At 33.9% G+C, this 13,959-nt stretch overlaps 1 protein-coding gene across 1 annotated transcript in view; it reads right to left on the bottom strand.

Annotated features, from left to right (window-relative positions):
- Positions 1-12,651: 12,651 nt before the first annotated feature.
- LOC111987782 (uncharacterized) overlaps positions 12,652-13,959 on the bottom strand; it is a 4,652-nt gene continuing 3,344 nt past the window's right edge. Inside the window, exon 2 of the mRNA XM_065775224.1 lies at positions 12,652-13,940. Within this exon, the coding sequence (XP_065631296.1) occupies positions 12,652-13,940 (1,289 nt within the window). The remainder of the gene's footprint in view (positions 13,941-13,959) is intronic.

The raw sequence follows: 13,959 nt of genomic DNA, 5'->3' as shown, positions 1-13,959 counted from the left end.
CCTATCAAGATTTGGCCTTAACTCCAATATTAACTACAACGAGATTTATATTTCATTATATTTCATTATTAGATACCGTGTTGAATTCATTGCTAATTAAGTTTTCGAAATAACAACAATATAATCTTAGTCTCAAATTTTGAAGTTGATTGCTTAGTTTTCTATAATGGTCAAAATTTCTAATAGCTGGAATTCTTGAGAAAAATATAGAAGGAGATCCGAAAATGTAAAATCTTCTCAAAGTTTGGTTAATTTAAGCAGGGGTGTAGCCTGAAATTTAAGTTTGGGAGGCCAAATTACATATTCATATATACATACATTTACACATCTCTCTCTCTCTCTCTCTCTCTCTCTCTCATCTTTATAAACTTTAACTAGTGTACACAAATTGTCTACTTTGCCATCAATATGTACAAAAATGTACTACCATTATTTATTTGTAATTTTTTTAAATCTCTCATTTTTGGAGTAATATCACACCCAACATTAAATATCCTTTTTTTTTATTCAACATTTTTAGTCTAAATCAAGCATTGAAAAAAAATTGGAAACTTAACAACAACAATAACAATAAAAGACTTAGTCCCAAATTGAAAAATAAAAATAAAAAGTTTATATATGTGTGTGTGTGTCCAAGACAATATTGCTTTTTAAGTATTGTCACTCCCTAAAACATTACACATCCTCAATGTAATTTTTTTTTTCATTTAATATTTTGTGACTAAATCAAGTATTGACAAACAATTTAAAATTTAACAAAAAAACAAAAAGACTTAGTCCCAAATAAAATAAGATAACTCTAAGAGGAAATTTCTTTTATTAAAAACTTATTATTTGAACTCAACAACCAAAACTTAGCAATGAAGAAAGGAAAGAACTGAAAACAAGCAGTACTTTTATTTGTTACAAGGTGGATGTATAGTTTGTTGCTATTAACTACCTTTTTTTTTTTTTTTTTGACACTCAACTATTAGCTTGAGTGTGTGATCAACTTGAAGAAATTACTATAGTCTAATCTTGGGGGGTTGTTCGGCCAAGAGAGCCATTCACACCGAGTTCTACTCCGAGTGGCACGAATCAACCTTTAAAGACAACGCATTTGTGTGATTCTATAGTTTGTGAGATCTTTGTAACTCTATCTATTTATTTTTGTCATTGCTAATTTTTTAGGGTTTGTATTGTTGAATCAAAACTTGTTTATTTAGCCATATTTTCCAACACATGTCCCCATCAAAATTTTGCACACATTGCGTTCAACTCATCATATTGTTTCACTAGTAATTGAAATACCCCCATAGTATATGTTGGAATGGATTGAAAAACTGCTTTTATAAGTACTTCCTTCCCGGCCCTTGATAGCATCATACCCTTCCATCCTTGTAATTTTTTCCAAACCCTATCATTTAGAAAAGAAAATGTTTGATATTTAGCCCTTCCCACCAACATAGGTAACCCCAAATATGCTTCAAATCTCTCCACCTGTTTCACCCCCAAAGCTACCACAATCTCCTTGCTTTGTTGATTAGGGGTATTGCTACTAAACTATACCAATGATTTATCCATCTTTATGCATTGGCCAGACACATGAGCATATACCTATAAAACCTCATTAATCACATCAACCTCACCCTGTGTAGCTCTACAAAAAAGCAAGGAGTCATCAACAAACATTAGATTTGAAATTTTGGGCGCCCTTCTACAAACAGATACCCCATTAATACGCCCTTCATGCTCTACCTTTGTTAATAGTGAAGTCAACCCCTATGCACATAAAAGGAACAGATATGGTGATAGTGGATCACCCTGACGAATTCCCCCATAAGGGTTGATATTTCCATAAGGTTTGCCATTAATGAGAATAGAAAAGGAGGGTGTGGTGACACAACCCATCACCCAACCAATCCATCTGTCTAGAAATCCCTTCTTCTGCATCATGCCTTGTAAAAAAGGCCATTTAACCCGATTATATGCATTACTGATATCTAACTTTAGTGCAAGCGAGCCTTTTTTGCCTTTTTCCCTAGAATGCGTGATATGCAAAGTCTCATAGGCCACCAAAATATTATTAGTGATGAGGCGTCCTGGAGCAGAGGCGCTTTGAGTAGGTGATATAATAGCTAGGAGAATCTATTTTAGCATGTTAGCCAACACCTTAGAAATGATTTTATAAATAATGTTGCATAAGCTAATAGGCCGAAAATCAGACATTTTCTCAAGATTATTCACTTTAGGAATTAACACAATATTAGTGTGATTAATATGAGGAAGCATGGCACCATAATTCAGATAATCCAACACAGTAGAAACAACATTATCTCCCACTATATGCCAAAACTTTTGGTAAAATAAAGCATTCATACCATTAGGTCTAGGAGTCTTCGTTGGTCTCATTTGAAACAATGCCGCTTTAATCTCATCAGTAGTAAACTCACTGGACAATATTTGATGCATGTCAGGAGTAATCCGATGTGCCACCGCATTAAGACATTCCTAAATCTGATCACATACACCTGCATTAAACAAACTATCAAAATAGTTAGTAGCTACTTCAGCTATTTCCTTCACTTCTTCCACCCACTGTTCATTTGCATTTTTATTTCCATGGATATGGTTCCTCCTTTGACATTGAGATGCTTTGGAATGATTTTTTTTTTTCTTTTTTTTTTTTTTGTATTTTTCTCCCCATGTTTCAACCAAGCAATTCTAGATTGTGACCACCCTAAAATTTTTTAGGCCTAACATAATTACACTTTGGACAAATTTTGGCAACAAAGTTGGTTGTAGATTAAAGTTACAACTTCACTTAATATTTTTTTATTAGATGTCGAATTTTAACGAATCCACCATTGGATTACATTTTTTTTCTTATATCATACATACTTGCAAAGTTTAAAGAAAATAAAATATCAATAGTTATGTCATTGATCAAATTTTTAAATTTTGAGTTTTTTTAGTCTAAAATTATCCATAAAAAATAAGTTTATAGATTAAACAGTAAATAAAATCCGATTGGCTTGAAATTTGACATGCGTTTTAAGAACATAAAAAACATATAATTCAACGGTTAGATTATCAAAATATGTAGCCATGTTAATTTGTTTAGTGAGAGTTATAACTTTAGTTGTACATGTTAATTTGTTTAGGCTACATCTAAGTTTGTAGCCAAATTTTTTGCTTTAACTTTAGTCCCTTAACCAATATATTAGGTCCTCACAAAAAAAAAAGAAAAAAAAACTAAGAAAAATTTCATTTAACTAATTTTTTTTTTTTGGATATTTCACTTGCAAGAACAGCATTTTGATAATGAGATTATTATGTAATGATTTCAAAATATGAAAATTTGTAAAAAGAAATTGTAAGATTTTATGTATTTGTGTGTTTTCTCATCTATATATAAAGTTTTTTTTATTATATTTTTTATAATTTAAGGTTTTTAATGATCACTTTAGAAAAAAAAAATATATATATATAGGGCCGTCACTGTAGAGAGTTCAATTTTGTCTAAGCTACTGAAGTATGTTGTGTAATTTACTGACAATTTCTGGAGTTGCCTTTGTCTTTGGTTTTCTATGAATTGAACTTATCCATCGAGCCAAATAATACTAATAAGAAAAATTAATGTTACCACAAGGACCTATGATATGAACGCTGTCATTTTTTACTAGGTGTGAATGATATTTTAGCTGTTTTCTTAAATAAAAATGCATCAAAATATTAATCGTGGGCACTCCAACTGATAAAAAATTTTGACGTCCAATGTTGACTTAAATCTTTGTAACTTTTTGTTTTTTAGAAAGTTTCAATCTATGACATTCGCTCTTAATGATAACCTTTTATTGTCAAATCAAGACACTAATCATTTTTAGTGTAGGCGGGGATTGAACCCGAGATCTCTTATTCAACTATCAGAAACTTTATCAGTTAAGCTAACTACAACTTATAGATCTTTGCAACTTCATTAAAAAGAAAGCATCATTGTGTAAGTATGAAAATAAATAATTATAATAAAACTGACATCATAAGTTCAAGTAATATGTTATCAATAAAAGAAGATGTATTGACAGTGTTGTGTATCCAAAAGAATTAGTATTCTCTTATGTGTATTAAAATAGTTAATCATCCTCTTGTCAGCAAGCTCTCTTCACTCTGTAAGATTGAATTTATTCAATCATGTGTTGGCTTTATTCTGTGACAAATTTGCTTGTAATTTAACAATTAGATACCCTGTATGTAGGTGGGAATCATGTAAGAGTTGTATGAGAGAAAGTGTGAAGAATTCAAATGTGCGTGCAATTAAGAGCATTCTCACTCACATCTCTCTCTCTCTCTCTCTCTCTCTCTCTCAAGTCGTCGATCTCCGCCACAATGATCTCCACTCTCAATCAATCTCGCCAAGCGCCAATCATCTCGATGGTGGCTCTATTCTCATGGATTCTCTTCATTCTCATTTCTCTCCAATGGCGGTGATAGGTGGGTCGGCGTTGGTTTAAGGTTGTTGGGCTGTGTATATTGGCTTTATTGGTGGCAGTGATAGGTTTTGTTGGTCATTTGTGGGCTGTGGGTTGCTAGGTTTTGTGGGTTGTTAGATTTTCTGTTGGGTTAGCATTTATTTGGTAGTTTTGGGCTAATTTCAGTTGGTTGATTTTTTAGTTATCTCTCATTCTTTTCTTTTTTGGGAGTTTTGTGTTGATTTTGGGATTTAAAAAAAAAAAAAAAAGTAGTATTGGGTGGTGGTGGGTTTGTAGTGCTTGTGGTTGGTGGCTTGTGAGTGTTGGTGGTGGGTTATACCTTTAGGTAAGGGTGGCAATTCGTATTCGTGGGTCGGGTTCATGTTATATCGAGATATGAATATTCAATTATATGAGTTGTCCCGAATCTGACTTGTTTAGTAAACATGTCAAAAATCCTCAACCCTAACATGACTGGTTTATTAAACAAGTCGACCTGACATGACACATTTAACCTATTTAATTAACAAGTCATGTAAAGGTCAATACAAATAACTTATTTAATAACCTGTTTGACTAATAGGTTATTCCTAACTTGAATAACTTATTATTAATTCCCATATATTTAAAATTATAATACAATTACAACCATAAATATAGTAAACATATACTTAAAACCATAAATTAAGCAATAATAACAAAATAATAATGACAAAAACTAATATTCTTATAAGCTAAATAGGTCAAACAGGTTCGCATGTTAAATACAAACACAACCTGTTTATTAAACGGATAAGCTATGTTTATCCGAATATGACCTCAACTCGTTTAGCCTCAACCTATTACATGTTTATAAACGAGATAGTCATATTGGTTTCACTGGTTGTGTTAGATTTTGCCACCCCTACTTGTGAGTAATGGTGGTGGGTTGTGCTTGTGTATGGACAACTGATATTGATAATCTTAGTCCCAATTATTTTTGCATTGGTTATGAATCTTCAACAAATTAAAGTAGGCTTGACCATGTAAATTTTTTTTTCCACTTTTATACACATTATATATTTTATCACTTCTACTAATATTATCTAGAAATTATATGCTTTACCAACTAGACAGCACAATAAAAGTAGCAAGCTGATTAATTTTGTATATATAATATTAATGAAGAGTGTATTAATGTATGTAATTCACTAAATTGAAATCCACGTACCATCAACTTATATAAAATATAAATACTATTCTCATAATATTTTATAAAAATTTTAAGAACTACCAATCTCTCATTTATTGATATCTGGATATTAAAAAAATAATTAGTAAAAAGGTCCCTAGAGTTTGGATCAGCTAGTTGTAAACTGATCCCATATGTCATACTATCAATTTTGTTTTGTTGACCATGAGGTATAATTATCCAAATTGAGTCATTCATCTCAATTTCATTAACCTTAATTTATATAATAATAAAAAATGATCATATGCTATGCTTGTATTATTTCTAAAATAATTTTTTTTTACAGTAAAGTGGTTACATATGCAAATCATTTGACCATTTTCTGTGAGTTATATATTTAACAGAACTAATAAGATGGAGAGGTCAATTTTGTCTGAGCTATCGACTTATATTGTGTAATTTACGGATAATTTCTGGAGTCACCTTTGTCCCTGGTTTTCTTTGAATTGAACTCATCCATTGAGCCAAATAATACTAATAATCAGCAAAAGTTAATGTCACCACAAGGACATATGAATGCTGTCATTTTTTACTAGGTCAGGTGTGGATGGTATTTTAGCTGTTTTCTTAAAAAAAAAATGCATAAAAAATATCAATCGTGGGCAAAAAACCAGGTATAGAGCTAAGCTTGGACTTGAAGTTGGCCCCCCATTAAAAAAAAAAAAGAATTTATTTTATATATATATATATATAAGTATTAATTTTAGCGATTTTGTTTAATAAAATTAAACTTTGCACCATTAACAATATCATTGATTCTTTTAAGAGTAATACTATAGCCACAACTTTTTTATAATATTTTTTTAAACTGTTGAGATAACAAATTCTTATTAGTTCGTATTTTGGTCCACTACTTATATCATTTTTTTACTTACCAATAACCATTCACCACATTATTAATTTATAAAAAGTTTATATCTTTAACATTTTCTTCCTTTTAAAGGAAATAAAAAATTTATGGATTTAAAATCTAAAATAAAATATACAAGCCCAAAAAATTTAGCACAACAACAAAAAATACCAAAAGCAAAACTAAAAATATATTAAACCAAACCAACAAAGTTTACCCAAAATAAACAATCCAGCCTTTTAAAAAATTTTAAACAAAGTAATTTTGTCCTTACCTAGCAACAGACACACAAAAAAAAAAAAAAAAAAAAACCCTCAGCGTCTATACAGCAAAGTTGGAGGCCAAAATCCCTGAACGCAACTAACACAAAGCCGCCTTCCTAACTCTAAGTCCTAGCTCCAACTGATAATATTTTTTGACATCCAATGATGATTTAGATCTTTTCAACTACGTTAAAAAGAAAGCTTCATTGTGTTAGTACGATTATAAAATTGACGTCATAAATTCAAATAGTATCTTATCAATAAAAGGGAATGCACCAATATAGCTAGAAAGCTAAGATAGACTCTTGAATGTGTCGCCACAAAATTTCTATATGTATATATATATGAGGCCTTTAAGTGCATCTTCAGTCAACAAATTAAGCTCCATGCCACCAAAACCAAACCTTTATCCATTGTACTATCCAGAACCGTTGAGTTAACCAAACTTTCCAAACAATTAAAATAAGGCATTTATTAATGAATTATTTTTAAAAGGTTTTGATATTATTATTAAAAAAAATATAGAAAACTGTCAAATAAAATTAATTTCTTTTTATCTTTTTTCATTAATATTTCATAAATAAATGTTTTTAGAATATTAGTTAAATTTTCCCTTAAAATTAATAGACTTTAAAAAATAATCACTTTTGGGAAGTTGTGGATTCGAGCCAAAACTACAAATATTCATATAGTCAATGACTGTTCCCTGCGTATGCAAGAATTAGCCTTAGGCTGCCGCTGTGCATTAGCAATGCATGCACGTAAGGCACGTAACAATTCATATATATAGCCTCGTTTTCTTCACTCAAAAAAGCAAGCCCATAAACATTAGACATTTAGACTGAACAGAACCAACTATATATATGTAATTAAGGTTTCCTTTTCCCTTTGCCATTGTTCTTACACCAATGATTTTATGAGTGTTATAGCCATCCGAAAAGTCTAAGTATTCTTTTTAGGTGGATTGAGAATTTGAGATCTACATCTATACAGAAATTATATACATTTGTGTCACGTACACACGGCTTACATACCTTTTGAAATCACGTTTTTAAACATGTTTTTTTTTATATTAAATTTTATTGTTTACTAAGGACATATATGTACAATGCCAATGAGTGTATAATAAAAGAGTAATGCTATAGTTACAAACTATTTTAGAATATTTTTTCAAATTGTTGATGTAGCCAGCTTTTAATTGGTTTTTATTTAGGCCTACTATTAATATAAGGAATTTGAATCCTAATTCTTTTCATAAATGATTAGACCACATAGTGTTACTGAGCTACAAGACTTTAAGTGTTTTTCAATGGATGTTAAAGTACTTTAAGGGCCTTAAAGCTCTAAGCAGAAATTGCCAAAATATTGCTAAAGTGCTTTCAAATTTAAGGCTAATAATAAAATTTAGAACTTTTAGGAAAGAAATCTAGGGTTCATTATTCATGCTTATAAATAAAAAATTTTCAAGCATTATTCTTTGTAATTTTACCAAACACTCAAAACGCTATATAACTTCTTAGTTAGGAGTATATATCACAAAAACTCTACAATTAAAATCTACTTCTTACAATACCAAATGAACACTTAAATTCTCGACCTCACCTTCCACCCCATTCATGTGGAAATTCATATGAGTGGGCTATGCGGATCTTGCTTCATCAAAAATTGAACAAGACAACCTAACCTCTCAATTCTCATACTTTTGGAATCAAGGCCAAGTATGACAATTGGGTTGAAATGGTGGCCAAGTCAACTCATGAAAAGAAAAATTGCAGCATAATAACTTTTTTATTTTCTTTTCTCTTTTCCCAAGATTTATTCAATAGATTTTTTTTCCACTTCGAAGTTTTGATACCAAATTTTGTAAATTTCCTTCACAATTAAATCATTTAAGCCAAATTTTAGGGACATGAGAAACTATTATGATCCTAGTGTTCCACATGTATATATAAGCTTTTATGCACCCTCTTTTTACAAGCCAGTTTTGAAGGATGAATTCTATCCATAGATTTGTATCATTTGGTATTAGAGCCAACCAACACATTGATTAATCGAACTTAACTCATTAAGTATGAGATCAAATAAGTTGTGGGTTTGTGGTCAAATCTAGGATAGGGTGACCTAGAGGCTAAATTAAAATAATTGATAGGTGAGTGAAGCTACCAACAAAATAAAATTCTACCATTGGGTCAATGTCGATAGAATGAACCGTCGTGGACGTCAATTTAACCATAATGGTGCCAACTAAGAATAGACTTAGGGTTGGGGGCAAAGGGAATAGATAATAGCCTTTTTCTTTTTAACTAAGTGAGGATATTAATCATTTTCCAATATTAGAAAAAGAAAAAACTAATGGGATATCTGAAAGTTCAAATTTTTTTTTTTTGGGGTGAAAAAGCCGGTAATAGAAGAGTTTTTCTATAGACTCTGGCCACTAAAAAATTTTGATACCAAAATTGTAAATTTCCATAAAATTAGACGATTCAAACAAAATTATAGGGAGACTCAAGATACTAGTCAGTCAACCTTCAATTGTAATAGTAACAACTAGGAAGTAGGACAGACTTGGGGTTAGGGGCAAAGTGCATTAATATTATCTTTTTCTTTTTTTTCTTTTTTTTTTTCTTTTTGTCTTGTAAAGATATTAATTAGTTCCAATTAAAAAAAGAAAAGAAAAGAAAAAAAGGAAGACTAATGAGAAAATTGAAAGTTCCAAAATTTTTGGTGAAAAAATAGTAATGGAAGTCATTCTATAGATTTTTAATACAACAAAATTCTAATACCAAATTTGTAAATTTCCTTCACAAATTAGACAATTTAAACCAAATTATAAGGACTGGTCAGTTAACCTTTGACCATAATGGTGACAACTAAGAATAGACTTGGAGTTTGGGGCAAAGGTTGTCGATATTAGCCTTTTTTTTTTTTTTTTTCTTTTGGCTAATTAAGTTGAGATATTAATCAATTAATTCTCAATATTAAAAAGAAAAAATAATAATGGGAAAATTGCAATTTCCAATTTTTGGGTGAATAAACTCATGCTAATTTTCATGTCAATTGGATGTTATTTACCATTTAATCCATAAACTCATCTTTTATACATTATTTTAAACTACAAAAATTTGAATTTAAATAGTTGACTAATGACATAACTATTAATCTTTAATCACCTTGAAATTTTGCAAGCATTTAAAATATGTGAAGATAATGTAATCTAATGGTGAATTTCTCAAAATTTGCATCCAATTAAAATATATTGAGTGGTGTAATATTACTTAAAATTATACTAGGTGTAACTTGAACCTAACCCCCCCCCCCCCCCAAAAAAAAAAAAAAATGTACCCACACATACGGCACGAACTAATTTGTTAGTGTTTGTTTCAACACTTTAATTAACCCTTAGAAAGAGTGGCTTGAAATAAGGAAAATCTTTTTGTAGTGTTAGTCAATCCTTGAAAAAATTCAAGTGGAACTCAAGTACTTTACATGGAACTCGAGTTCCAAAAAAAAAAAAAAAATGTCTAAGTCCACATTCGCTATAACTCGATATTTCAAAAATCGAGTTTTACATTTGAAACTCGATTTTTAGAAAATTGAGTTTCAAAATAAGAGCATTTTCTTAATTAGTTTCAGACATAAGACATTTTGCTGGAAAGTTTGTGAAAAAGAGGTAAAAGCCCATTTTGGCCTAGATTCAAAGTATAGAATTGTTGGCCCAATTGTATCCGACCATCTCGAAGTTACTTCAACAATTTAAAGACCAATTGACTTATAGTCAGATAGTTGTCTACTACTTTATATATCGATATTTTTTTGCTAAAAATAAAAGCAATATATATATATATATATTTTTTTTTTCTTTCCAAAAACGAAGACATAAAAGCAATATTGTGATAAGAAGAAAAACCAAAAGAATTTCCTTAAATCTTTTTTTTTTTCCCCTAATCCCCGCCCCTCATTTGTAAATTTATAAAGCAGCAATAGTTATGATATTTGTAAATTTATATAGCAGCAATAGTTATATACCAACATAGAATTTTGATTAAGACAACATCATGTGGGCTTAAACTCAGCTTGCATCGGATCTTAAGCCCAAATCTATCATCCATACAAAATGCTAGTGAAAAATGTACCTACGCATGTCACCAGCCCACAAGCAGAAACCCAAGTGCCTATTTTTTAGCCTGGAGTCCAGTGCCACCATATGCAATATGAGTTTGCCTGCCATTCGCTACATTTGCAAGGCACTTGGTGACAACTAACAAAGATAAAACATACTGCCAATAAATTACGGAGCCTAGATACCATCATGGGGTAATCAACTAATTCTGATATCTGAATATCATTTATAACAAAAGGAAAGTGAGAGAAGAACTTAAAGAGGCTTTAGGGAGAAGGGGAAAAGGGATTAAGGATGCAAATTTAGTCAGCGGAACGAGAATGATGGACCTGCAAAAGAGTACCGAGATGAAACTGGCACAGATACAGCTTCAAGCTGGGCAACCTGACGGTTCTGTGTCTGGTTATAACGCAGTAGGGCATCGGCAACATATGTGGAGACTGGAGTATAACCTATCCGCTCCTTGATCAGTCTCTATCCTACGTAAATGTGCAGTCGCTCCTGGAAACGTTCCGCCAACAGAATAAGAACCGGAAGGGACTTCCTCTCTCCTCACAGATGGTAAATATGGGTCCCCTGATAAAGCACCATAACGATAGGCGTAATACAGATCATTTGCATAGGAGCCTAAAGTAGTAGCAGATGTCACAGTTGCTACGGGAACTGCGGGTGGCAATTCTCGTCTAGCACCAAGACCATAAGCCTGATACCCTTTTCTCATTAATGTAGAGAGGGTCAACACGAAGAGTTTCTCTCTGCGCAGGGACGGCATCCCTGTATAGATAGTCTGACTGTCTTAGAAGGTGCTCTCTTTCATATTCTTTCTGGTACATTTCTAAAGCAGGCGTAAATTGGGATGGGGGATGATGGGACTGACGAATGTCATAAACTCACTGACGATTACACCATCACGGACGATTCCATGCTCAGACCAGGTGAGTCAATCATACTCTTTACCGACGAACTTATCCGAACCATTCAATGCAGACAAAACGGTTCGAGAGACAACTGTACAATCCGTTGGAAGGTAATAATGGCACACTAAAGGGCCTCAGGCGTTACGAAAAGGAGCATTGAAAACCTCCATAACTACTCAACGGCTAGAGGCCAGGAAAGGATATATAAGCCTCCCACATTGCTGAAGGAGAGGTAGATACACACAGAAATTCGCTAAGACATTTTCTTGAATTCTTTCCAATTGCATTTTTTAAACGTTCTTTTACTGACTTTGGCATCGGAGGCGTCGTGGCAGGCACCACACCGGTGTTCATTTTTAAAGGTTGGAAGATCATCTCCGTCCGTCGAACAAGCACTGACGAGTTCACACTCATCAGTTTGGCGCCGTCTGTGGGAAAAACTCTTCTTTGTGTTCAAACTCGGAATAGCAGTTTCCTACCCTTGTTCGTTTCAGGATGGAGTCCAATCAAGATCCCGCAGCCCTAGTTCAACAAGTCCAGGCACTTGCAGCCACGGTAGAAGAGCTGACTAAGCAAAACCAGGAGATGAAGCAACGACTTCAGCAGGAGGAAAATCGCTTGAGAGGAAATCAAGAAGGTGAAGGGGAAAGTTGCAGGAGAAGCGACCATCGAGGGCCAAATACTCCCGTCGAGCAAAATTCGGACATTCTTCGGGAAATGAGGAGGGAGATGGACGAACTAAGGAATGCCATCAAAGAAAAAACAGATCGAAGCGTGGATCGACTTGGTCCAGTTTCAATTGTTGAAATGCAGGAAAGTAAATTATGTCGCAGAGCTGCCGTTGTCCACAAGGACCCTTTTCGTGTTAAACCCTTCTATAGTTAGCATGATGACCAAAGGGTCATTGTGAGGCTGTTTCACTCCCCGAGCATCGTTCTCGTTAAAGGTCATGTCTTGATCACTTCGTCTGTGCTTAGGTGAGGGCTCCGTGTGGACGCTATTTACCTGTCGTTGGTGCGCTTTCTTGAGTGATTTGAACGAACACCCTGAGATAGGTCCGCCTGAAATCGTCTGTATCTCCCCGATCACATTTTGGGGAGGTTGGGACTGACGACTCCCGCTTTTTGACGAGGACTCATGTTGGCCCTTGTTTTCACCTCGGATTTTGTTGTATTCTCCCTTCTTTATAAACTTCTGCAACTTTCCTTTCCGTATCAACTCCTCTATTTGTTCTTTGAGATCCCTACAGTCCTCAGTGTAATGGCCATGATCTTTGTGGAATCGACAATACTTACCTCTGTCACGGACGTTAGGGGACGAGTGTAATGGCCGCGGCCATTTGAGGTAATGTTCATCTTGAATCTGTGTCAGGATTTTGTCAATAGGCATAACAAGAGGAGTGAATTTTACCGTCCGTGCACTTTTATCATCTTTCCTTCTGACCCCGTCATTATTTCGACGATCCGAACGATCTCGCTTCTGTCCTCTACGGTCGTCCTCCCTTTTTTCCTTGTCCTCCGTTCTTTCCTTGTCCCGGATAGCAGCCAACGCGTCCTCGGCATTCATGTATTTCTGCGCTTTAAGGAGCATTTCAGCCATCGTCTTTAGGGGGTTCTTCGCGAGCGAACTGACGAGATCCCTAGACTTCAATCCTGCTTTGAAAGTTGTCAACTGTACCATATCGTCGGCCTCGTCCACCTCCAATGTCTCCCTGGTGAAGCGCTTCACATACGACCTCAATGTTTCCTTTTCTCCTTGCCTGACGGTGAGCAGGTGATCCGCGGTCCTCTTTGGTCGTTGCCCCCCAATGAAATGTCGCAGGAAAGCATTGCTCAGCTGCTCGAATGTGTCGATTGAAGACCTTGGCAATTTCGTGAACCATTCCCGGGCAGCTCCCTTAAGTGTTGTTGGGAATGAACGACACAGTATTTCGTCTGGGGGTTGTTGAAGCCCCAGGGTTGTTTTGAAAGTGTTCAGGTGATCTTGGGGGTCTTTCAGCCCATCAAAGGGCTCGAGCTGAGGTAGCCGGAACTTCGAAGGCACTGGGCAGTCGAGGACAGCTGTTGTGAATGGTGAATCCGTCGCCCGAACCAATCGATCCACGCTTCGATCTGTTTTTTCTTTGATGGC

Source organism: Quercus suber, unplaced genomic scaffold (assembly GCF_002906115.3).
Source record: "Quercus suber isolate HL8 unplaced genomic scaffold, Cork oak 2.0 scaffold_107, whole genome shotgun sequence".
Lineage (NCBI taxonomy): Eukaryota > Viridiplantae > Streptophyta > Magnoliopsida > Fagales > Fagaceae > Quercus > Quercus suber.
The sequence above is the reverse complement of the archived record's forward strand: the minus strand, read 5'-3'. Positions and strand labels throughout refer to the sequence as shown.